The 27008-nt window shown below is 39.3% G+C and overlaps 3 protein-coding genes across 6 annotated transcripts in view; 1 reads left to right on the plus strand and 2 right to left on the minus strand.

Moving 5' to 3' along the window:
• The window catches only part of pierce2 (piercer of microtubule wall 2), a 141657-nt gene that overhangs the window by 62824 nt on the left and 51825 nt on the right, over positions 1 to 27008 (plus strand). The window lies entirely within an intron of this gene.
• Positions 1055 to 5928, minus strand: LOC137352425 (protein PIGBOS1). Its single transcript, XM_068017828.1, has one exon. It carries the CDS (start codon positions 5812 to 5814, stop codon positions 5605 to 5607), a length of 210 nt encoding a protein of 69 aa, XP_067873929.1. The 5' UTR covers positions 5815 to 5928; the 3' UTR covers positions 1055 to 5604.
• The window catches only part of ccpg1 (cell cycle progression 1), a 66565-nt gene continuing 47856 nt past the window's right edge, over positions 8300 to 27008 (minus strand). For 3 of the 4 annotated variants that reach the window (XM_068017830.1, XM_068017829.1, XM_068017831.1), the window contains 3 exons: positions 26076 to 26201; positions 17051 to 18498; positions 8300 to 12425 (listed from right to left, as the gene is read on the minus strand). In XM_068017830.1, coding sequence (XP_067873931.1) covers positions 12215 to 12425; positions 17051 to 18498; positions 26076 to 26201 — 1785 coding nt within the window. In that variant the 3' untranslated portion in view covers positions 8300 to 12214. The remainder of the gene's footprint in view (positions 12426 to 17050; positions 18499 to 26075; positions 26202 to 27008) is intronic. The other variant, XM_068017832.1, reaches the window with a different exon arrangement.

Below are 27008 nucleotides of genomic sequence, written 5' to 3' on the forward strand. Positions count from 1 at the left end.
AGCACAATAAGAAATGAGAGGCAGTAAAGAGATCCTGTTCCTTGTAGACAGAAGAACATGTACACACATTGAGCCTGTTTCAGCTAAACAAAATAAGTGACAGCCATTCGTTGGTTCATTTCTCAGGGCAATGCCTTGACCAGAGTCAAACTGCCTGGTTTAAATTTCAAACACAGCTTGACAGTTAACTGTCACTCACCATAAATTGGTGCATTCGCCATGGCAACGTCTCTACAAACCAATCAGCACTCTCTTCTCATACAGTATAAATTTGTTGCTTCCCTTACACTGGTATTCTTGCGAATTGTCCTGATGAGTGCAAGATGAAAAGCTTCGACAAAAGATCTTTATTTTCAGCAATACTCAAGTTCTGTACTACCAAACGACTATTTGTAAACCTTTTCTTGTTTTCTCTGCGATTTCCACTTTAATAAAGCAGATTATTTTTAAAAATAAAGGGACAATTGGCAGAGGGATATTAAAACTAAAAAGCAGAAAATGAGTTGAAACCATATTTTCCACTTTTTCATTTCATTTGCTGTTCAAAAAGCAGAGGGAAACTGGCTTAAATACAGTTGCTGTTCCTTGTTAACTAATTTTGAGATAGATGTGACAGTTTATGCTGAGGGAAATTAAAGTGGCACAAAGTCGAGAAATTCTTCACAGTGAGCAGCTTGTGGAATACAATTCCAGATGGAGTAGTGGGTGCATAAACTCTGGAATTACTGAGTAAGCAACTGAATGCTACAATCTCCATGAATTAAGATGGGCTAAATGACCTTCCTCATTTGTAATTATCTTGGAAGTTAATTCAATAATGTAGCAACAAAACTCTAGAGAGTAAGTAATCCCCCCCAACTACCATGCTAGAAACAAGCATTCTACTGCACTGGGCTCAGTGGCACTTCAATCAGCTGCATAGTATTTGGCTGGGAGGCATATCTAACAGTTGAGCTGTTAAACTGTTGAAGAGTGGCAACAGGCTGCTCACTCTTTCAAATTTTAAGATCTGGATGTTTAAGTAAATTCATTAGACACACATATGCAAAATGAAATTGTATTTTTCAGTGCAAACTACACAAGCAGATGATACATAATTTTAAGAATTAGAATTTATAATCTACGGTTTCAGATTTCAAAACTCAAACATTGTTTACACCTATAAATATTTTGATTAAAAGGCTATGGATCTGTAAATCAGTCTTTCGAAATCTGGAAGTGGATGTGTAGAAATTCTCGTTTGCTGCTCTCCAGAGCCAGTTTAACATCCTTGACCATTATTTGTTCTAGTTAATTGGCTGTAAGCCACTTGAGGCACAAGATGGGCATTTATGCAGGCAAATCCTGATGATTCAGATTCTTTCATGAAAGCTCAGAAAATCCCTGCACCGAGCAGAAAACCAAACAAATGGCAAATTGAACATATTGGTTTCTAATGGCAGAAAACATTATTCCCACTCAAATATTGTTGAATGAATCCCTTGGTCATAGGAGTAGCCCCTCAAACGTGTTCTACCATTCATGGTTGATCCACATCTAAACAAAATCCACCTGCCTTGGCTCTGTGGAAGTGAGCAGAAAGGCATGGCACTATGCTTGATGGGAAATTTAGCCAAGTTAGGAATAAAAGCTTGCTTTTATAGGATAAAGAACTAGATCAGCAGAATTTAGCATCTGTATCTGTGTAGTCACGCCCGAGTTAACCGTAGCCCTTATTGGAAATAGGCTTTAGAATAGACTAGGCGAGGGTAGATTGTGCAATGATATTAAGAACGGAATGGGCTGCTAATGTGCTGCTAACCTGTACTGTTAACCTCAATAACAAGTATGTACTAAAAACGGAATGTGCTGCGAACCTCACTGATTGGTTAAACAAGGAGGTATAGCAAGAACCGTAATGTATATACGGTAGTATCTGTATTCGGGAGGGGCACTTACTCTGGTGGACTCGACAGACTCCGTTGGAGTCGGTGCCGCTGTATCAGAGTAAGTCCGCCAGCGACTGCGCAAATAAAGTAATTGATTTTACCTACTCATCCGACTCGGTATATTTACTGAACCAGACTGAGGGCAAAAAGAACTCGAATCGTCAGCTCCATACCCTTTAATATCCTTCACCAAAAATCCATCAATCTTAGATTTAAAATTATGATCTCTCAAGTATTCCTACTTTAATGACTATCCATCAATCCAGTACAATTTTTACTTTTAAAAGCATAATGAATTGACCAAATACATTGTTACTCTTACTTATACAGTAACCAGAAAAAGCATTGGAGAAACTGTAATCATTGCATCATCAAGGTGCAAAACTGTGAAAACTGACATTCAAGACTTTGTTTTGAGAGCGGTAATAATTTTATATTTTAAATCTACCAATCCAAAATTGGTAAGAAGCATTCGCTGAACATAATTAAGTTGCATAACTGAACAAAAAAGAAAATGATACATCTTTGGCAGCCATTCAGATCACAATCTGTGCTTTCTCGCTCAAAATAAAATGGGGACACGTGAAAGATCTTGGAATTGTATAACGGCATTCAAGACCTCATGACAGCCCAAATTAATCTGCAACTGATTAAGTATTTTTTTGAAGTATAGTTGTAATGTAGGAAACGCAAAAGCCAATTTGCACACAGCAAGGTCTCTCAGAATCTTTTACGCCCACCTGGGAGGGCATATATTTCAGTTTGACATCTTATATAATAGACAGCACCTCCAACAGTGCAGCACTCCCTCAGTACTGCACTAGAGTGTCAACCCAGACTTTGTGCTCAAGTGTCTGGTGTAGGACTTGAACCCACAACCTCCTGGCTCAGAGGTGAGAGTGCTACCTACTAAGACACTACTGCTTCACAATGAGGGAAAATATAATTGTGACTTATAGAAAGCTCAAGGAAACCCCCACCCCACCCCCCAAAAAAAATCTACAGTTGTCACCAGCAACATTTTAAGAGGGGAGTTATATTTAGCTCCTCCCTAATCAAAATATCATCCCGATACTAGGATTAGGGAGGAAAGAGAAGCAAGGAAAAGAAGTTGGATCTTTGAACATGACTCAAATGACATCATTGGATAGTGATCAGGAGGAGCAATTCTGGCCGTTTTCAACGCATATAGGGATCAGGTAATTTAACACAGGCCCCAAATCAAACCTGGGATGTTTAGTACCACAAACACACTGCACATTTACCCTTAAACCATTGGAGGGTGATTCTTTTTCTCATTTTGCACAGTAACACCACTCATGTATAATGGAAACGTTGAACTAGTACAAGGTCTATTTAAATGTTTAGATTTCAAAACAGTGTAAATAAAGCTTAATTAATTATTGGACTACATTTTAATAGTAGTGATGGAAAATCAGGAACATAGATTTGGCTTACAGCACTGACTTTCATTCCTGCCCTTCATAAATCACACACTAGTGCAGAGCAGAGGTCAGTGTGGACATTCTTAGGGTTCAACAAAAAAAGCAAATAACCTAAAAATTACAATAGAACATCATTCCACAAAAAACAATTTATCTCGGTCCAAAAAACTGCAGAATTTATGCATTTCACAGCCACCAACACAATCACAATATTAGCCTTAGAATCACAGAAGGTTTAAGGCAGAGAGACCACTTGGTCCATCGTGTCTATGGCAGCCAAAAAACGACCTCGCTATTCTAATCCCACATTCCAGCATTTGGTCTGTAGCCCCGCAGATTACGGCACTTGAGGTGCATATCCAGACTCCTTTTGAATGAGTTGAGGATTTCTGCCTCAACTACCCTTTCAGGCAGTGAGTTCCAGACCCCCACCACCTCTGGGTGAAAAAGTTTTCCTTCATCCCCCCTCTAATTTTTCTACCAATCACTTTAAATCTATGCCCCCTCGTCACTGACCCCTCTGCTAAGTTGAATAGACCCTTCACCTCCACTTTATCCAGGCCCCTCTAAATTTTGTACATTTCAATCAGATCTCCCCTCAATCTTCTCTGTTCCAAGGAGAACAACCCAGCCTATCCAATCTTTCTTCATAACTGCATTTTTCCAGTCCTGGCAACATCCTCGTAAATCTTCTCTGTACCCTCTCTCGTGCAATTACATCCTTTCTGTAATGAGGTGACCAGAACTGCACACAGTACTCAAGTTGTGGTCTAACTAATGAGTTATACAGTTCCAGCATAAGGGCCCTGTTTTTATATTCTATACCTCGGCTAATAAAGGAAAGGATTCCATATGCCTTCTTAACCACCTTATCGACTTGTCCAGCTACCTTCAGGGATCTGTGGACATTCACTCCAAGATCCCTCACTTCCTCTACACCTCTCAGTATTTCCCCATTACTCGTATATTCCTTCAAGCTACCAGCTACTTTATGCTGTCAAAGGCCATACGAATGCAAATTCTTTATGCGCAGCAACTTAACTTAGCTGGGGATAGCTTAGTTTTTGAAGAAAAACCATTTTTCAAGCGCCAAACAAATTTTAACCAAAAGTAGATTTCTCAATGCCTCTGGTGACCAGATAAATTTAATGAGATATTCACAATTAGAGTTTTTTTATTCCACAGCAAGTGGGAGAGACTTTACATCAACTTGCTGGATTTAATAATGGAAGTACCTCACTTCACACTCTTCTTTTCCTTTCCCCTTCCACAACCATATAGAGACTAGAGGCTCTAACCCTGATGGTTATAAAATTCTCCCCAATCTCTGCACAGTATATCAGATCTTTCCTTAGACATCAAGGCAGCCCTTAAACTCTGAAGCACTTAAATTATAGCCCAGGAGATCACTCCCACCACCATCCAGGTACATCTCCCAATCCCGACCCCCATCATCATTGTCTGGTTACTTAGATTTTATTTCATAAGTTGGGAGATGAGTTTTAAGATGCTGATAGAGAACCAATGTACATTCAGACCTCTCTTTCACTGAAGTTCAACCTGACTATGCTCAACGAAACTATTCTTTGTGCATGTCATCACCAAAGCTTAAGGTTTAGTCTCCCCAGAGCCCAATTAGATTTCAGAAAAACACTTACAATTCAGTTGTAAAAAAATCCAATTCTGATAAACCCTGGACCATCTTTAGCAAGCTCCATTGTTACTACCTAGAGGTATTTTAATATAATTGCATTCATTTAGTGCCTTTCACAGTCCCAAAGCTCTTTACAGCCAATAAAGTACTTTTGAAATGTAGTCACTGTTGTAACGTTGGTTTGCACACAGAAATCTCCCAAAAACAATAATGATCAGATAATATTTTGTAGGTGTTGGTTGAGAGGTAAATATTGTCCGAGACAAGAAGGACTTCCCTGCTCTTAGATAAGTTTTATGTCCACCTGAAAGGCAACACGAGTCCTTGGTTTGATGTTTCATTTGTCCGACACTGTAGTACTCCCTCAGCCTTGATGTTACGCTCAAGTCTGACTGAAGTGAGTGTTATTACTGTTTTAAAGAGACTGGCAAGTTGCTGCATTACAAGTTTCAATTTAAATCGTGTTTTAAAATCAGAAACTGCTGAAAATATTCCTGGCATCACAGAAGTTTCACCATCACTCCCCGCTCTCCAGCTTCGTGATGAAGGGCCGCCCCCTCCTCCTGCGCCCCCAGCCTCATCTCTCCGGTGCATTACCGGCACGCTGGCTCTCGCGGCCCGGGCTGCCCTCTGCCGTCTGCCCGCCCTGGCGATGCGCGGCCTCCCGGGCCTGACTCTGCTCCAGGCTATACCGCTGGAGGATGGGCTTGTACACATATAGGCCGCCCGCTACCCCAAGCAGCACGGCCAGCGCCAGCTGAGGGAATGTCAGCCTGCTCAGGGTCATCGGCGGCTGAATCGCTCCCGGACCCAGACTCGGTAATAATTGGGAAGGTCGCCTATACCCAGCTCCTCAGTGACCATGCGCCTCGGCCGGAGCGCTGATGATCACGTGATCACATCTGCACCAATCAGAAAGGCTCCAGCTTCCACCAATCAGAAAGGCCGCAGGTTGCACCAATCAGAAAAGCTCCAGCTTCCACCAATCAGAAAGGCCCCAGGTTGCACTCCCACCCCACTCACCGTTGGTTCTAAAAGCTCCCAGTTCCGTCCAAAGTAATTTTGGTTGGAGATGCCGAATTACGTTCCTTTCTATTTACTCACATTGTCAACTCTTGATTTTGTTTTGATGTTTTGTGCATTCACAGTTAGCCATTTTGTGAATGTGGCAGGAACGCAAACCTATCAAAGTCTCTAATCACATTCTATCTTCTTCCCTCTTCGACCTACAGCCTTTCGCACGATTGACCACACCATGCTCCAACAGCAGCCAGTCGAGTATGACTGAATAATCCTGGTTCCATTCTTATCTGATCATAAGCAGAGAAGCACCTGCAATGGCTTCTTTTCCTACTTGCACATCGTTACCACTAGTGTCCCCCAAGAATCTATTTCTCATCTACATGTGCCTCTCAGTGACAGCATCCAAAAGCACATGGTCAGTTTCCATTTGTACTTCCACAACACCCAGCTCTACCACACCACCACCTCTCTTGATCCCTTCACTGTCTCTAAATTGTCAGACTGCTCGTCAGACAGCCAGCTAAATATTTAGATTAGATTAGAGATACAGCACTGAAACAGGCCCTTCGGCCCACCGAGTCTGTGCCGAACATCAACCACCCATTTAGACTAATCCTACACTAATCCCATATTCCCACCAAACATCCCCACCTGTCCCTATATTTCCCTACCACCTACCTATACTAGTGACAATTTATAATGGCCAAATTACCTATCAACCTGCAAGTCTTTTGGCTTGTGGGAGGAAACCGGAGCACCCGGAGAAAACCCACGCAGACACAGGGAGAACTTGCAAACTCCACACAGGCAGTACCCGGAATCGAACCTGGGTCCCTGGAGCTGTGAGGCTGCAGTGCTATCCACTGCGCCACTGTGCCGCCCCAAATATTGGGAAAGACCATTGGGAAGACCAAAAAATATTGGGAAGACCAAAACCATTGACTTTTGTCCCCAGCACAAAATCCATTCCCAAGCCACCACATCCATCCCACTCCCTGGCAATGGTCTGGGGTTGAAGCAGACTGTTCGCAAACTTGTCATATTTGAACCGGAAATGAGTTTCTGACACTATTACAAAGACCACCTATTTTCACCTCCATAACATGAACCAACTCCACTCCTGCACTCAGCCCATCTGCTGCTGCATTCATGCCTTTGCCGCTTCTAGATTTCTATGATTCCAATGCACTCCCGGCAGGCCTCCCACATTCTATCCTCAGTAAACCTGAGGTCATCAAAAACTTATTGCCCATGTCCTAAATTGCACCCAGTCCCAGTCCCCCATCACCCTGTGCTCATGAACTTACAATGGTTCCCATTAAGCAATGCCTTGATTTTAACATTCTTATCTTTGTTCTCAAAGCCCTCTGTGACCTCACCCCTCCCTCTATCTGTAAGCTCCTTCAGCCCCATAACCCTGCATGATATCTGCACTCATAATTCTTTAGCATCCCTGATTTTAATTGTTCTACCATTGGTAACTGTACTTTCAGCTGCCAAAGCCCTAAGCACTGCAATTCCTTCCCTATACGACTCAGGGTCTCTATCTTGTTTTCCTTCTTTAAAACATTCCTTAGAACCTACCTATCTCTGACCAAGCTTTTTGTCATCCGCCCTAATATTCCCTATGTGGCTCAGTGTCAAATTTTGCTTTAAAACAGTCCTGTGAAGCACCTTGGGACATTTTATTACATTAAAAGAGATATATAAATGCAAGTTGTTATTGAATGATGCCTTCCCATATTTTGTCAGTCCTCCTCTGTATTAACCAAAACTCCCAATTTGGTGTTATCTGCAAATTTTGAATTTGTATTTTCAATTCCCAAGTCCAAATGGTTCATGTAAATGGTGAACAGAGGTCCCAGCACCAACCCTTGTAAAACACCACTTCCCACCCTTTGGAAGTCTGATTAACTACCTTCAACCACTACTCTCTGTTTTGCTTCCTTATCCATATTCTACTTCTATTATAGTAGTTTCATTAATCCCACTCTCGGTCTGTAGTTTCAAACTTAGTTATTTCACTAGCCCAGGATTGGTGTTGCCAACCCTCCTGGAATGGGGCATGGCTATCTTACACAGATCTTTGTGCTTTAAATTTCCTGCCAAGCAGCAGCTGCCCCCACCTCTGCTCCCTGACGTCACTGGCTGCTGTTGCAGGAAAGCCTCCAGCTCAATGCCCTACACATATTAATTTAGGCAGTTTTTAAATAATATCAAGTAACATTAGAGATATGTGGTAAAGAAGGTGCGATTCAAGTTGCTATTTATTCCTTAAATCCAAACTCCATACACTAAACAGTAACATGGACCATACAGAGTTGATTCCTCTTGTGAGATATGCAGACTAGAAAACATTTTTTTCACAATCAAAACATTTACTTGTTTTGGCTGATTTCAAAACCCTCTCCCACCATAGTACCTCCGACAACAGCATAACTATTGATGGAGAGATCTCGTGCTAAAGGAAAAAATGTATTTTTGTTTTAAAAAGACAGTGAATTCCTGTTGGGTTTCTGTTGATCTTTATGACATGGTCCCTCCAAGGAACGGAACTGGGAATTTATAAGCAGTTGCCAATCTAGAGAAAAACTTCACTGAATAATTGCAATTAGCTTCTAACTGACCTCAGAATATGTCTTTCAAAGCATTTCCCCACAGGTAGTAGTTGAGAATGTACATCAGAATTCTACTCTGTTCCCACTATACCCTGTGGAGACTAAGGGCCAAACCAGGCTAAAACATCTACCTTAGTAGCAGATAACTTTCCTGAAGAACGTTCCATTTACACCCATCAGAATGAGCCCATTGAGACATAAACACTCTCCTTGCTATTATATTGCACATTATATGGTACCACACTCATTGCATATTACTACAATTCAAAAATAAAACAGACGTTTAGGTGGATTTGCAATCTCTCAGTCTTTTCAATCATAAGTCTCACCCCTAACCTTGGCCCATGGGAAATGTTTACTGTTATTTGTTCAGCAATATTTGCACATGGTGATATTAAAGCAACTGATGAGTGTGAACAGCAAACTTTTATTCCTTGCATAATTAAAAAAATTGTTGAAGACTGCAAAGAAGCAGAAAGCTAAATTCAATAAGCACCATTCACAGAGTACTGTAACATTTCTTAAGTTTGACTATTTCAAGTTTGTTATTTCTTGCAGCTCCAATTTGAAGAACAAACAGGATTTATTTTATTCTTCCATTATGTTTCCTTACCCTCGCTGTTTCTCCAAATCCTATAACCCATTTCTACTTACATGTCTTCCACGTTCTCCTGAGTCAGTCAGTGAGGTTGCTTCTCAGTCTGGCTTCCCCCATACATATTATCCCTTTAAAAGATTACAGGCAGAAGTACTTACAAATATAAAACATGCTTCTAATTATCATGAAAATGTTGTAACTGAAAAAAGGAGGCACTTGTACTTTTAGCCAGTACACTGCAGCACTGGGCCAGTAATGTTGTTGCCCTTTATGCCTCTCAGTATTCACGACTGACTCAGATACTGATATGCAGAATTTACTCCAGAGGCAATCAATAACAAGCTACATAAATACAGGCTTCCATAATGGATCATGCCTAACATAGTTGACAGTTCTCAAATCAGGCACTTTCTGGGAAAAATCTTATTCAATACTACAATTTTGTGTGATATTTGAAGGATAATTCTCCACATGCAAGTATATCTTTTCATCAAAACTGATATTCTAACTTTTCAGTATTTATAAATAACACCTAGAAGCACTAAGTATTCGACTAATTTAGTGAACAAGAACCAACTTCATGAACCATCAATTTAACATTTTTAGTTGAAAACGGCTCTTTTACGCATTACATAGCATAGCCATCCTGAAACTATATGATACAACAATGTCTAATTTGTCAAGAGTGTTTCCTATCCCTGTTTTCAGATTTTCAAATATCTACTGACAAAATCTTGGGGACAACGCAGAGGTAGGGCAGAGGTTTAAGAAATTCTTGAAAAGTTTACAGAAGAAATAAGCAGAAAGCAAACATTTATTTCTACAATATATAGGAAAATGAGAATTAGCAGTACATCTCCTCCAGCAATAAGTGAAAATGGGAAAGAGATATCAAATATCAAGATATCAAGAGATGACAAGAAATATGGAGGAAAGAATCTGAATGAAATCAAAATAGGTACGCAGTACCAGTCTGCAATTAATACCATTCAAAATTATAAACTGAATGATATACTCAATATAAGTTAATGGCAACATGCATTAGTAAATTACTGGAGAAAAATAAGTACAATACTAAATGATTTGTTTATATTAAAATGTACATTTGCAGAAAGCAAAATATATTAGTTCAAGAATCCAAATGGTTAACATAGGAAACAAAGAATAGCTAAGATCTCACTCCAAAAGACAAAGATTAATGTACTAATCAAAAAGGTTGAAAAAGCACACATTAATTCTGATTTTGAGAAGATATTTTTTTTAAATGTCAGACCCTTTTGATTTGCATCTATGATCCTAAATTAGAGGGGATTGATTATGGAAGAACTACTTTGGAAAGTAAGGACAGACTCCCCACAATTTTCTGCCCTGGGAAATTGTGGGCAGTACAAGCTTATTGCCCAATATGCACTCCCAGTGGGCAAGGCTCCATGTCAGCTGTGTGTTACCCTGAAATTGCACAGTGATAGATACTTATCAAGAGCAGAGGCAATGAAGAGTTTAATATGCTAAATTATATGAACATTCGTTGGCACTAAATTATACAGGTGTGACAACTGGCTAATAGAAAATCTGTATATTCTAAAGATGTACTGCAGGTCCAAAATACAATTAAAAGAAACATTTTTTAATGTACTTTTATGTAGTCTGGAAGTGATAAGTATTTACTATAGCAGAAAAAATACTTGCTGTTCACGGACTTCAAATCCACCAGAATTAGTTCTGAACCTCCTCCAAAAGAAAAGGGTTATGAATTAGCAATGGTACAACATTGTTCCTTTCCTAAGCTTCAGCAGTAAGCCTCTACCATTGGTACTCAAGAGCTGGGACGCATGGGAGCATGTATCACAAATAGCAGTCAGATAGGACAGAATATATTCAAACATACACTTGTACAGCTTACGCATATTAATAACTTATGAGCCCAGTAGTATTGTATTATTTACTATTAACATGTAGCAGAAAATCAGGGTGAAAACAAAATCCTACCCAAAAAAAGTTCCTTAAATATTTTGGTCCCAATAAAATATTTCCCTCTTTGGAGACAGGTTTATTTTAAATTACTAATAATGGGTTGATCAAGAAACAACAATTGTAAAAATGTTTCAAAACCAAGTAGTTAAAAACCAAAAAAAAATTATTTCGAAACTACATAATTTTTTTTTTTACAGTAATCATATCTGGCTCTGCAGCTGTTCAGTAAGCCAGATTTCTATTCATGTAAAATATTCCTTGGTTGATAGATTCTTAAGCAAATACAAATTCACAACACACAGCTGCTTCTTAAACAAACACTGAGTTAAGCCATCACTTTATTATTAACTGATTTTAATATTGTCATTTGCCTACAATTGTTTACTTTGTCAAATGGAAAAGGTATGTAGCTGCAATGTAACTGAATTCAAACTAAAAGCATAACCCATCCCTTTACCCCCAGAAATCACAACAGAATCTGCGCAAAATCATTCACAACAGGAGGAAGGTAAGAATAAAAAAGGGCTAATTTTCACCACAGAATAAAATTACAATCTTCAAAATAAAAGAAATTCTGCACACCAATATTAATAATTTACACCTTATGGAATTTATGTTCACATGATAGCAAATTACAAACTTGCTAAGGAAAAATGAGATTTGCAATCTCATGCACATACACACAAAGACTTAGTAAATACATTAAAGATCCTGCAACTTTAAGTCTCTTACGCAACGCCAAACTACGTTTAGCATAACATACTTGCACAATACAACTGGTTAGGAAGTTTTTGATCAGTACTTTGCAAATACATATGGAAAATTATTAGTATAACTACATCTACAGTCTTATTATTCAAAGTCAAATGAAATGCATATTGTTTGAAAAAAGTGTCATTCTTAGGCATGTATCACAAATAGCAGTCTGATAGGTCTGAACATTTTCAAACACACACTTATACAGCTTACACCCATTAATATTTTGGATCAAAAGGTATTGGGCCCAACTCAATTTCAACGTTTGCCATGTGTCTTCCATTGGCACGGCCTGGTTTGTTCCATTTACGTTCCCTGTGGTGATAAGCGTGGTGCTGTTTCTTTTCATGTCTCTGGTGTCCAGAGCCATCTGCACTTTTAGATGACTGCTTTCCAAATTGTTTGTATTTACCAGCGTCATAAAGCCGACTGCAAGATCAAAAGGAAAATTCATTATTGCTGTTCAGTAAAATAACAAATTTTACTGCAATCACATACATGCTCAATTCTGTTTTCACATTTCTGCAATAGATGTTTGCAGTGCTTTCACTATTTTCCAAGCAGCAAAACAATCTTGTAATTGAAAACCAGCAGATGAATATATTCAAAAGATCCTTTTGACAGTTTTGCATAAAAGTAGAGGCAAAGCAAAGAGGGAACATGACTATACAACCCAGCAGTATTTGAAATCACATTCTAACATCCTGTCATCCGGGAATATATATTATTGTGCTCAATTTTCATGGATAGTCCACCTAGATTTCAATCAAGCCAATGAGAGTTATTTCAATTTTCTCTCTCACTGCAAAAGGGATCTAAATGTTGATACGATCAATCTATTTTCTACTGAATACACATTCCATAACACAAAACTAATAATTTAGATCCAAACTGAGCATTGCACTCAAAGAGGGCACAAGGGCAGTTAGTGTGGCAGATAAAAGATATTGTTGTTCAATTTTTGAGCTAGAGAGGGAGCTTACTCTGCATCTAAACCTTTATGGGGAATGTAATTACTTAATGACTGTTTGGCAAAAGTGAAAAATATTTCATAATTCAGCACTGACATCAGCTAAGCAGCTGATATGGTGGCAATGGACTCAAACAAGAGAATGGCAGGCAAGTCCGTTCTACACTATGAAAGGCGGCTTATAGAATTACTCATCAGTATATTAGATGATCTTGAACCATAATTACTCAAGTGAGGAAGCAATCATTCTTGCAGACAATTCCATTCTGGTGGTCACAGATTGGCAAAGATGATTTGGTTAATCAGAACTTCTGAGGGTTAGTATGATAGGTCAGTCAACATTCAAGATATGATATAATGATGCCAGCCAAAGGAGAGTGGGCAGCGCTGCAACATGTTGAGGGCTGATATGCTGCCGTTGGACTCTAACAAGTGTCCACGTTTTAGTGTCATACAACAATCGCAATAGCATGAATGAATTGAAGCTTCCATTACAGGCTCTGATCTCAGCATCAGAAGCCCTAGTGCTAATAAGTAGTTGCCTGCCGATTTTGGTCTTAATCTTGGCACATCCAGTGCTTAGCACCTGTCCCAAACTGGCTCTTCATTCATTAGTGCTATGCTTCACTGACCACTACAAGTAGGTCACTCAACCCGTCTCTGCTTTGGTTACTTCAATTTACCAGGTTAATATTCCACTACCACTCATGTTGCCTCTTGTCTAGTCTCCAACTTTGTCCATACTTTGTCTTGACTTCTTGCTTTGCTCCTCCACCCTTTCCTGCAGTTTTACACATGCTCCCTTTTCAACTTCCAACATACATTGCTCCAAAGTCAACCAATCTGACTGCAAAAGGAAAGCAAAACTCTAAAGGGTCTAAAGGGAGCAAGTAAGCTGTCTAACACAGATTCACATATTCCACAAAAGCATGTCAATCTGAATCACAGTCGACGCTAACCACTCAGACGACCAAAGCTCCATATGGCACATTATGAGGCACATTGTGCTCCAACACCTTAAACTACTAGACTCACCTGTAACCCGAGTCACTGCTTTCCTAGTAACTTCAGACAACGACCCACAAAGAATAAGAGATTGAATGCCCTACACTGTCAACTCCCATACAGCTCTGCACTACAATCAACAGAACAGCCTCAAGACACCCATCAAATGGGCCCTGACTTCTGATTATTCCAACAGCCTGGTTTTCAAATCTCCTCAATGACCACCTTTGCTCCACTTAATAGACTTCCCTAGCATTTCCAAAAGAGTTCCCCAGTCTGCTCTCTTCAATGACAACAAAATCCCAATGCAGTTTAAGCTTGTGCTGTACAAAAAGTGCATTCAAACAGTTCTCTTTTATAGTTCAGAACGCAAAAGCCTTTCAAAAGAAAAGTTTCCTCCAGCCCATATCATCTTGATCACCTCTTTTCTTCTTTTGCTGCTCTTCATCGACTAAAGTGGATGTCTGCCTTCAGTGTAGTGCAAGGATCTGCACAGAGCAGCATGCATCATACTAGGCACTTTGATGTCGAAAATGTCCAAATCCAGTGCCACGTACCAGGCTTACTCATCTGCTTCTTAATCTAGATTCTCATATGGGGGATTTTACAAAGAAAAGTACTCCCATTCCCATGAGGCTAATTCTTCTCCTTCTCCTGCCCTATGTCAAGATGAGAGATGAATTTGTGGAAAAAAGTTGAAGCCATAGTGGATTCCTGAAGGTCTAAGACACATTGTTGGAACAGAATAACAGGATCATTATTCTGATTGTGCAAGTGTCTGATACAGACATTGGTTGTCCAAACTGCAAAGCTTTTGTTTCGCACTGCTAATAATTCGCACACTGAGCAAACAAAATTCACTGAAGAAGAAAGTTCTTGAAGCCTAGGGCATCACAAGATCAGAATCATAGAATTACAGAAAGAGGCCATTCAGCCCATCATGTCTGCACCAGCTCCCCAAATGAGCAATTCGCATATTGCCATTCCCCCGCCTTCTCCCTGTAACCCTGAATATTTTTCCTTTTTAGATAATAGTTTAATTCCCTTTTGAATGCCTCAATTGAACCTGCCTGCACCACACTTTCAGGCAGTGCATTCCAGACCTTAACCACTCGCTGCGTGAAAAAGTTTTTCCTCATGCCACTTTTGCTTCTTTCGCCAATTACTTTAAATTCGTGCCTTCTCATTCTCGATCCCTTCACGAGTGGAAACAGTTTCTCTCTATCTACTCTGTCCAGATCCCTCATGATTTTGAATACCTCTATCAAATCACCTCTCAGCCTTCTCTTCTCCAAGGAAAACAGTCCTAACTTCTCCAATCTATCTTCATAACTGAAGTTCCTCATACCTGGGACCATTCTCATGAATCTTTTCTGCACTCTCTCCAATGGCTTTACATCCTTCCTAAAGTGCGGCGCTCAGAATTAGGCACAATACTCCAGCTGAGGCTGAACTAGTGTCTTCTACAAGTTCAACATAATCTCCTTGCTCTTGTACTCTATATCCCTATTAATGTCCCTATTAATAACAGACTAGGATACTGTATGCTTTATTAACCTCTCTCAACTTGTCCTGCCACCTTCAATGACTTATGCACATATACACCCAGGTTCCTCTGCTCCTGGACCCCCTTTAGAGCTGTACCTTTTATATTATACTGTCTCTCCATGTTCTGCCTATCAAAATGAATCACTTCATATTTCTTCGCATTGAACTTCATCTGCCACTCGTCCGCCCATTCCATCAACTTTTCTATGTCCTTTTGAAGTTCTACACTATCCTCCTCACAGTTCACAATGCTTCCAAGTTCTGTATCATCTGTAAATTTTGAAATTGTGTCCTCTACACCAAGGTCTAGGTCATTAATATATATTAGGAACAGCAAGGGCCCCAACACTGACCCCTGGGAACTCCACTACAAAGCTTCCTCCAGTCCGCAAAGTGGATTAACGATTCAGGTTCGATGACCTGAAACATTAACTTGGTTTCTCTCTCCATAGATGCTGCCTGACCTGTTGAGAGAGAAACTGAATCAACTTTTCAGGTCGATGGCAGTTTGATGAAAGACCAATCAACCTGAAATGTTAACTTGGTTTCTCTCTTCACAGACGCTGCCTAACCTAGTATATGTTTTCCAGCATTTTCCATTTTTATTTCAGATATCCAGCATGCGCAGTATTTTCCTTTCGTAGAGCTTCAAACTTATTGCCTTGCCCAGTTACAGCCTTGTAAACTAAGAGGACAGTAGCAAATACAGTTAAAACCCATACTTCAGGTCATAGACACATTGCAAGAGCAGGAGTGACTAAAATGTACTCAGAAAATGTAAACATCAAACAAAAGATTATTCATCCCTTTTAGGGCTGAATGCACAAGACCTGTCCAGTCCTCACAACATTTGCCCATGTGGTCCTCCAGCAGTGATCTGTGGACAGCCATTAGGAGTGGGAACCCTGGTTGACACATCAAAGAGTGCTAACACCAATTACAGTGCTCCTAAAGCTGCCCTTGCTGAGATCAGCTGACTCAGCACAAATGTGGGATTGACCTGGGATCCACCTAATCTGTATGGCTGGTTTGATCATTAGATAAATTCACTGAACCACAGGAGTGTAAATCAAACCTTCTTAAAACATGCCTGATCCACGTCCTTATCAGATCAGACATTTTTATAGTATCAGCCAACTTCTACATTAGAAGAATCTATCTGAACTGCTGAAAATTGCCCTGTGAATTAACAGAATTCATAAATGAAGAATACTTTTCAGTAAATTTCTTTCCAAGTACATCAAGCATGTATAACTAGTGGTACTTGACATTTAACTACTAAACAAACATCAAATTTTCTCACATTCTCGTTGGTTAGAAAAGAGTCAATTCCTGAAACAAAATACAAAGCGATGCCGGAGTAATATTGACAATTGGACTGAGAATAATTTCTGCGTTAGCCTCTTTGTTGTGTGGGTAGGATTCTTCACATCAAGTGAAAATAATTGTGTAATTTAAATCACACCAGAAAAATAATTATAAATCCTACACTGAAAGAATGGCAAGCTTCGTTAATATTTCATAAACTTACCTTGCTCCAAATCGATTTAAATAATTGTCACCAAAAAAGTGCCGATAGATGTATTCATCAAGGTCATCAAAAGGGTCAATTTTGTCGTCTTGGTGTTCTGCAATATCTTCAAGGTATTCCTCAACATCATTGACAAAATCAGAGAATAGCATTTGGTCATGTATAAAAAGGCCATTATGGAAGAACCGATTTATAAATTTCTCCAGCTCACTCCAGCGTTGGAACTCAACCACCTCCTGCTGAAGGTAATTATGGAGCAGCTTATGGAAGTCTTCAACCTTGATGGGATCAAGGACTTTATTAAAGAGACTTAGCGATTCTTGATGGGCACATTCAAAGACACCAGAACAACCTTTGGGGCTCCTGTAGTAGTTATGTTTTCCAAAGTGATCATGTTCATTTGTACTCTTTTCAAAATTGTGAGACTCCTTAGTGTACATTCTGTGGGGCTTCCTTGAATCGCTGTACTGAAACTGTTCATGAGCTGTTTCTCTGGGTTTATACTGACAGGAATCTTTGCCTCTGTGAATACCATGCTGGTTTGTTCTACATGGGTGTTCATAATGATGTTGCTGGAACCCTTGACGTCTGGTCTTTGTATCTTGTGCTTCTTCGCGTCTCTTATTTTTGTGAAATAAATTTTTTGCAGAGTTTTGGAAGTGTCGGAATGTGGATTTAACAGAATCAGAGAATTTCTTAAGGTTCTCTTTTACAGCTTCTTTTGCCAACTTAATTTTTTCTTTGTGATGGCGCACAAACTCCTTAGTTGAGTTCTTCACAGCATCAAAACCATTCTTAAATGATCTTATAAAACTTTCTTTGGGTTGTTTTTTTTTACCCCTATTCCCATAAAACCCCTGATTTGGTTTCCTGTCCTGCTTCTTTGGGGTTTTCTTAAGTTCAGGGTCATCCTTTTCTTCCTTAGCATCAACATAAAGTCTCTCCCACAAGTCAGAGCGTTGCTGCTCAAAATCCAATTTCTTCTCGAGTTCTGCAAGTCTAGTTTGCAAACTTTCTGTATCTTTACCTTCTTGTGCTGTATTAGCTAAGGACTGAAGATGAGACAAAGAATCCAGTTCTTTCCGTAGAGCATTAGTAATTTCCCTTTCTTTGTCCAATTCCTTTCTTAACATCTGAGCCTCAGTCACAAGGTTCCCCTTCTGTTGAAGAAAACTTTGTATCTGTTGTTTTTCCTCTTTCAGATGATCTTTTAGTTTCTGGTTTTCAGTGATGATTGTCTCAGCATCCATCCCCTTCCCTTCTAATGTCCTCATTTGTTCCCTCAGCTTCCGTAGCTCATTCTGCAGCAAGGACAGTGCTTTCTCTTCGTGTTCCAGAGATTCCTTCATACGCTGGTTTTCTTTAGCAAGGTTTTGGTGCTGTGACTGAACAGAAAGCTTCTCATCCACAGTCTGTTTTAAACGTATTTCCAAATTTTCTCCTTGTGACTAAGTAATCATAAAGAAGAAAATTGTTAAATGTACATATATCAAGGTAACCTGTAACATGTTACAAAATATTTACAGTTTAATAACTAATCATATTATAGGGCAATTCATGGACCCAAACTTTGTTTATTAATAATAAAATTTAGAATGTCAGTGTATGGAGTAGCACAGTAATGTCAGCATAAGAAAGTACTTACTTCTTATGAGTACTATATGCTACACTTCAAAATATTCTCATTTAACATTATAAGCTCTTAGCAAGCAGCCCTTCTGTAGTTAACCAGATGTTTGGCACAGAGCATTTGCCGGAAATCACTGTGTTGTGAATCCTTGAAGCAGATGAGGAGCCACGCCTTACGTTTTATGGTAACTGTTTCTTTATAAAGACAGCAAAACTCATCTGCAGCAGCTTCAAGTTATAGGATGTAACTTTCAAATTGCCTGGAAATTCCAATGTCACTCATTAAGTGCTCTCCGTGACACCCCTGGTCAAATGTGGAGAAGCATTCATTAAGGGTTCTTGTCCGTCAACTAGAAGACAAGTTAAAAGTCTAACAACCAGTAATGAATTACTTCTCCGGAGGGATTTGGGGACATTCTAGAGAAAAAGTTCACAAGGACAATCTGATTTGGTGAATTTCACAATGGACAGCACAAGTGTCCATTCAATCAGAGTGGTACATGGTGTAAGGACAAACAACCTTACAATGTAACATTTGTAGAAATGCAATCACTTTATTGTTGTAAATTAAACCGATTTGCAAATTCTCTGAAAGGGGACTTTGTACCTCATGTTTTCCAAAACTAACTTTGTCTCCTGATATCACCATAGTTGGTTACAGTTATAATATTCCCTGTATTAAACAAAAACATTTACAGAAATAACCACTTTAATAATATGTAAGTGACCCTAGCAATTCCAGTTTTATATTGTAGTAGAAGCATGTCAGACCAGATAGGTCTGTTAAAGAGTAATGTTGAATGGAGATTGTAGAGGTTCAAGAAATAGTGACTGTGATAAATCTAGTCTTCACAAATGAAGACTGAAGTCAAATTCTATATTCAGTATGGCTCAGTAAGGATCTAAAAGACAAGCAGACACTGAAAGTACAAGCAAAGGGGCCAAATGGCCTCCTATTGTACAGTAAACTTGTCTAGTTCTGCATTACAAACAAAAATTACAAATTGCAAGTATCTAGAAGGCACAAATGGGATACTTAAGGAAAGAAATAATGCTAAAGCAGGTATATATTCAAAGGATCTCTAAGAGGACAGGAGGATACCAAAGGTTATCTAATTATTGAAAAAAGGAGCAAAACATGAAGAGTACAGACTGGTTAACATACTAACTGCAGTAAAGAACATGCTTGAGAACATTATATAGGATTATCCTTAAATTACAGATCACAGATGTCAAGAAGAAGCAATAAGCATGGATTTACAAGCAATAGTGTATGCAGCTTGTCAGAATTCCTTTAGAAGTAACCAAATGACGAATGACATAAATAATGGTCCGGATTTTCTAATCATCAGCAAAGTGAATACTGAAGTATTCGCAGACAGCAAACCAGGAAATAAAAGTACTGATTATCCTTCATTTTAAATAAATTTTTAGAGAGCGGAATAAATGATTGAAACATACACATAAGATTACTGCAGAAGCTGAAATAAACTTTTAAAAATTATTTCAAAAATGTGAATTTTTTCCATCATAATGGAGAAATGTGACACTCTACAAATATAAAATTAGTTTTCCAGAGCCAAAGAAGTTTTTCAGCAATAAATACAAACTTAGTACCTCATTAAACAAGATGCAACTTCAAGGGTTTTTACAGTGAGACAATGCCATAAAAGGGCAAGGTCTTGTCAGATCAATGATTTCTACTTGATTGTGGGGGTGGGAGTGGGTCTTCAACAGCATATTTTATGGAGCAGGATAGAATCACTAACAGCAATGTCCGGATTTCTGCTTTTAACCGTTCATGTGCAGACTCCAGAAGTTGCTGTCAGTTCTAAAGGAGCAACGACGGCGAATGTTTTGGCGTCATTATTTCTGCAAAATCCATTATCCAAAGTATATTATAATTTTCGGAAGACATTTGGTAAAATTGCACAGGTGAGACTTTTAATGGTGATGGCTCAAGTAAAATGATAAATTAGCTATCTGGGTTGAAACTGGCTTGGACAGGATATGAAGGAGGTAATGATAAATGAAAAAAAAACTGTCTAGATGGCAGTTAACAGTGGAACTCCACATGGATCTGTCCTAAGGCCCTTGCTGTTTACACCATTCATATGCGACTGAAAAGTGAGCCTCCAGCAATATTATTACATTTTCTTATGATTACAAGCTGAATAGCTAGGCAGCAAATAGAAAAGGAAACATATAAAAAGATTAGAACAATTAAGCAGATGGACTAAGTAACTGCAGATGGGTTTTAATGTAGGTTAAGTAAATATAATACATTCTGAATAGAAATAGAGATTGTGTTTGCAATGGTATCCTTTAGGGGAAAAGAGATCATGGTACAATTATCAATATTCAAGATGTTTCCAGTCAATGCAAAGTCTGTATTAATAAAGCAAAACAAAATACTAAGAGATCCATCTCAAGGACATTTGACCACAAGTCAAAAGGGGTTACTTTAACCTTGTATTGATCAATGGTGAGGCCATGTGCAATTCTGGGCACCTGACCTTCAAAAAAGACGTTGATTTGTTGAAGAGGATTCAGAGAAGAAGAAGAAGGCCGATTCTAGGATTCAGTGCTCCAAGTCAGAACTAAACTGAGACATGGACCTGCAAGGTCTCCTCCAAGTCACACACCATTCCAAATTGGAAATATATTGTCGTTCCTTCACTGTTGCTAGTTCAAAATCCTGGAACTCCCTAACCGCACTGTGGATGTACCTACACCACAAGGTTTGGAGCAGCTCACTGCCACCTTCTCAGGGGCAATAAGTATTGGCCTTGCGAGCATTGTCCACATCTCATTAACTAGTCAAACAAAAAGCCCCACCTCCTCAATGTTCTGCAAGGCACAGATGATGCATATGTAAACTGGCTTTTAAATACTGACTGCTGAGCCAAAGGACAGAGGTTTAAAAATAACAAGTTGCAAGCAACACTATGGGGTTATAACTAACTCCCTCATCCTCAAAGTAATGGATACATGGAACAGACACAAAGGAAAAGCAGTTGAGGCTAAGATGATTATCTGCTAATTGGGTTGAGGGTGCGTCTTTTGAAGAGAAGATTGAGGGCAACTTTTTTGAAAGGCAGGGGAATAGTACCCAATGACTGAATCATTTACAATGTTTGCTAGCATGGGGGTCAAGAAGGGAAGCTAGGTGGTCAGCAGTTTAGGCAGAAAGGGAGCAGAAAGTGGGTCTTGTCAACAAAATGAGGTTGGAGAGACCATGAGGGGAGATAGGAAGGAAGAGAAAGATGCATGATCAAGGCCAGAGCCTTGGGAGAGGTTCAGCTTAGTGGGCAAGGGAAAGGAAAAAAGCAGTAGAAGCAGCAGAACAAATGGTCTCGATAATATAATAAATTAAAAGCAAAATACTGCAGATGCTGGAAATCTGAAATAAAAACAAGAAATGCTGGAACTACTCAGCAGGTCTGGCAGCATCTGTGGAGAGAGAAGCAGAGTTAACATTTCAGGTCAGTGACTTTTCATCAGAACTGGCAAAGGTTAGAAATGTAATAGGTTTTAAGCAAATAAAGCAGGAGTGGGGCAAGAGATAACAAAATGGTCTCAATGTTAGTTACAAAATAAGTCCATGAATTCCTTGTACTTCTTGTTGGGGGTGAGAGTAAAGGAGGGTTTACAGACATGGTTGGTAGTGGAGAAAAGAAGGAGGAGTTTTTTCCTCTATAGTTTTGGTGGGCAAGAGTGACACCTGACTGTTTAATTTGGTCCAGCCAGATCTGGTGATGGATGGCAAAACATGAAGGAGGGAAGATGGGGACTGGCTATACCAGAGGAATAATGTTGACCAAAAACAGTAAAGTTTTACTTGGGACAAGGACATCCAAGATGTAGGTAAGGGAACAGTTAAGCAATTCAACAGTTGCTGAGGTATCGTAGCGAAAAGAAGGTCAAAGGCCAGCAGCTGAGCAATGGAAAATGTAATTGTAAATGACTTGGAGCAAGATTTTTTTTTCCAGTGGTGAACGCAGAAGAATGCGGGATTGGAAAATATAAAGGGATGTGGGTGGTGAGAGATACAAGGAAGTGTCAGAGATAGCCTCATCTGTGATCAAGACTATAAAAGAAAAGGTCACGAGATATGGCAAGGTTCAGGTCAAGAATAGTAGTACCAGGGTTTATAGGGAGGGAGTTATGGGAAGACAGGAGGACAGTGAAATGAGAAGAGGTGACAAGATAAATTGAGATAGAAACTTAAATCACTGAAGTTGGACTCTAGCAGTGCAGACGTTGAGAGAGGAAAGGAGGGAAAATATCTTGCGAAGAAATTTGGAATGCAGCAGAGAACAACATTTTAAATGTGAGGCGAGAGGAGTGCTCAAAGGAGAAGGTACCAGCAGTAGAGGAAGAAACCAAGATGCTATTTGGTGATAAGAAGCCTCAGCACCACCACAGTAGTAGGGGAAGGTGGTAGAAATTATAGCCAAGTGGGAAGGTATCTATGCTGCAACATTAGCAATTTATTGTTGAGCAAGGTACATTTGGAATGAAGGCCTAATTCTAAATCCCTACAGTCAACATAAGGACCAAGGAAAGCAAGTTGCAACTGAAGAATTAATTTAAAATTCTTCACTGGCAAAGAACAAAAACAAACACAATTGTTTAATGTGTTTGTAATCACCCCTTAAACGTCTAAATTCCAGGGAATACAACCCTAGTTTGTGTAAATCTCTCCTTGTAATTTAACCTTGGAGTCCAGGTCTCTGCTCCATTTCATTCAAAACATACATGGTAATCTTTTACTTTTAAGCTTCAAACATCTTTTTTGTTGAACCCCATTTTGAATGCATTTTATTGTTCCCCTTGTTTAAGGCTTCAAGCACCAACATTTGTACATGCTCTGAAGTTAAGCATGTGAATTCTTTAATAGCATATCAAGACGTTTGCAGTCAATACACACCATTATGATTGCCAAAAAGTGTTGGAACCCGAGACCAGCACTTCCAGACAATCTCATCTAAGATATTCTGAAAGTAAGCACAGAGGAAATCTCATGATTATGAAGAATGCTACTCGAGAGATAAATCATGCAGGTAAATGTAGCCAGACATTTTTTATTTAAAAGTCAGGTTGCAGAAGGAAGCTGGCAAATACAATTTTTAAAATATATGCTTGGCTTAAATCTGCTAATTCCCTAGTTACTGGTACAAAAGAGATTGAAAATTGACTTAATTAGGGTAATAAGGTCTCAATTTACACAATGTGTTTTAAAAATGCATACACTTACTGGGCAATTGCACATTGGTACAGCCCTCAAACATCTGGCACTTATCAAAACTAGTAGGTGAAAATTGTTGCACTGCTTTTTGCTAGGGGAAACAATAATCTGTGAATGTGTTAGTACACATATGCAGATAAAATAAACTATATGCCATGCAGATACAAGCCAAAAAGGTTGAAACGGGCTGCGGAGACACTAAGGAGCAGTGAGAGAATGTGAGGCAATTGTGCAAATAAAAACATTCCAGAAGCCACCCAGGTGGACTGATGGGTGGGAGGTGAGGCAGGTAGAGAAATAAATAAACGGACAAGAGAAACAGTAACTGCAGTTTGCCAAGATCATCTGCCTATTTCTGCTTACTTTTTGTTGCGGATTTTGTGTGGGGACTGTGAGCTCTTTTATGGAGGTCTTTCTGATGGATATTATTGGCACTTTTTAAGGATTTTTTACGATGGATGTTGACTGCTTTCTCTTTCTTGGTGGACAATGCAAGCTTTGTCTATTATTTTTGACAAATACTGTGAGCCCTTTCCTGTCTTTATAGCAGACTTTGTTGGCTCTTTTCTGCAGGGTTTTGGCCAAATATAGGCTTTTTTGGCAGTCATGAGCTGCTTTCTCTTTTTTGGTGGATGTTGCAGGCTTTTCCCTGCTTTTGTTTGGATATTGGGGACTCTGTTTTGGGTTTTTTGTGGTAAACACTATGTATTGTGTTCTTTTTCTTTTTGTGATAAACACGATGGGCTCCTCTCCAGGTTTCTTTGGGCAAATAAGGGCTTTTTTTGTTAGGCACAGACTGCCTTCTCTTTTGTTGGTGCATGTTGTAGGGTTTTTTCCGTTGATTTGGGCTGATATTGCAGGTTTGATTAGCATTGTGGACTTTTTTTATGAGGGGAATTTTGGAAGACATTGAGAGTTCTTTTTTTGTGGGACGCTGGTTTATTTTATGGGATTATTTCTGGGGTTTTGAAGAGCGATGCCAGATTTTGTGGCATATTTGGGATGCTTTTTCTTTTTTTTGATGAATGTTGAAGGTTTTTTTCTGTTTTTTTGGTGGATATTGTGGGCTTTTTGGTGGATACTGTGGACTCTTTGGAATTTTTGGCGAACACTGTGCGCTTTTTTCTTTTTATTTTGACAGGTGTTGGGAGTTCTTTTCTTTTTAGGAAAACGTCTATGTTTCTTTCTGGATATTTTCCAGTGGACGTTACGTGGCTGTTTTCTGTTTTTGGCGAACTGGCTATTTCCTAGATTGATCTCCCCTGGGCCCAGATGCCAAAATTCAAGCCTGCCCTTATTGTCTCTCTTCCTTATAATTTTTTCCCTTCCTACAACTCCCACTTCGAAATACTGTGGGTCCCCCCTCCCAAGTTTCCTCTTCCACTGCTGTGGCTTCATGGTTGTATTTCTTTCTCTCTCTGTTCCCAAGTCTTTTTTCTGACTCCACAGTTGGAACTGTTGGTGGTGTCCTGGGCTCGAATTCCTCTGGAAACATACGACCTGCGAAATCAGGCCAATTTTAAGAAAAAGAAAACAAAAACAGAGGAGGGTAAGGAAGTTTAAATTTAAAAAGTGCCAGATACAAATGAAAAAGTTAAATTATTCCAACATATCCAAAAAAGCTTTGGCTCATTTCATTAAAATGGTCTGTATTAAGAATGCCTTGTACAGACATTCATTGCAATACAGTACAGATTTTGAACAGTGTGCAATTTAAAGTGAATAGATGGATGGTTTAGTGGGTTGATTTCTTTCTAATTGGTACATATTAGAAAATAAACACAGGAGAAGCATCAAGAATTTTAAAGAGAAAATAAAACAAATATCACAAATCAAGAATTGCAAGTACTAATTCACTCATGCCTGTAAAATTAATGAGTTAAACCTATGAGCTGGTTAAAATAATGTTAATTTCACACACTCTCAAATTATTCACTGTTTCTGTATCTGAACAATAGTAGCAGAAAACTAAATTTGTTCTGGTTTGATAGTTGGAAGACTTCAGAGCTCAACAAGAGAACACCATCCGATCAGGCATTTGAATCATAATATTTGAATATGTCACTAATTTGAAGTACACTTACGTGAACACAAATCATTTGTACTATATTAATAGTCACAATTATCCAAGAGCAATTGAGTTACCTGAAGCTCAGCTTGCTTTTCTTTAAGCTGCTCGTTCTCTTTTCTTATTTTTTCCATAAGTTCTGTCAGTGTAAGCAACATGTCCGGTTTTTCCTTTATGTCTTCCACAAGCTCCTCAGTTCCGGCCTAATTTGTAACATGGCAGCTATCAGTGAGTATATGACTGCTGCACATACCACCTTCTATATTTTTGTATCAATGAAATCAAGTTCATTAAAAACTATTGGTACTTTAGCTGAATTAAGATGATGGCTATTTACCCAAACCTTAACCACCCACCCTTCCCTTCTGAACGTATTGACTGTTTGTTGCGATAGTTATATGATACTGCTCACCTTCTGGATCCTTTAAGTGACCGTTACTTATGAGTGAGCCTTGACAGTAAGTGTCGGCAAACTATTTATCACAGTCGGCATTGCTCTCAGCCTGATTCAGTCTTTATCAAACATCCACAACCATGCACTTCCAGCAGGGATTGCTGAATAGTGAATAAGTGGAAAAACTGGGCAATTCTTTTTTTTTCTTTTAATTCGCTCATGGGATGTGGGCATTGCTGGTAAAGCCAGCATTTATAGCCCATCCCTAATCGCCCTCGAGAACACGGTGATGAGCCGTTCCCTTGAACTGCTGCAGTCCATGTGATGCAGGTACACCCACAGTGCTGTCAGGAAGGCAGTTCCAGGATTTTGAACAGCAACAGTGAAGGAACAGCGACATATTTCCAAATCAGGACAGCGTGTGACTTGGAGGGGAACTTGCAAGTGGTGGTATTTCCATGCGCCTGCTGCCCTTGTTCTTCTAGGCAGGAGAGGTTATGGGTTTGGAAGGTGCTCTTGAAGGAGCCTTGGCAAGTTGCTGCAGGTCATCTTGTATCTTTCCTTAACCATGGGATAGTGGGCAGAATGAAACCTACCCCTACCTCATCACAGATCA

Source organism: Heterodontus francisci, chromosome 38 (genome assembly GCF_036365525.1).
Source record: "Heterodontus francisci isolate sHetFra1 chromosome 38, sHetFra1.hap1, whole genome shotgun sequence".
In the NCBI taxonomy this organism is placed as follows: Eukaryota; Metazoa; Chordata; class Chondrichthyes; order Heterodontiformes; family Heterodontidae; genus Heterodontus; species Heterodontus francisci.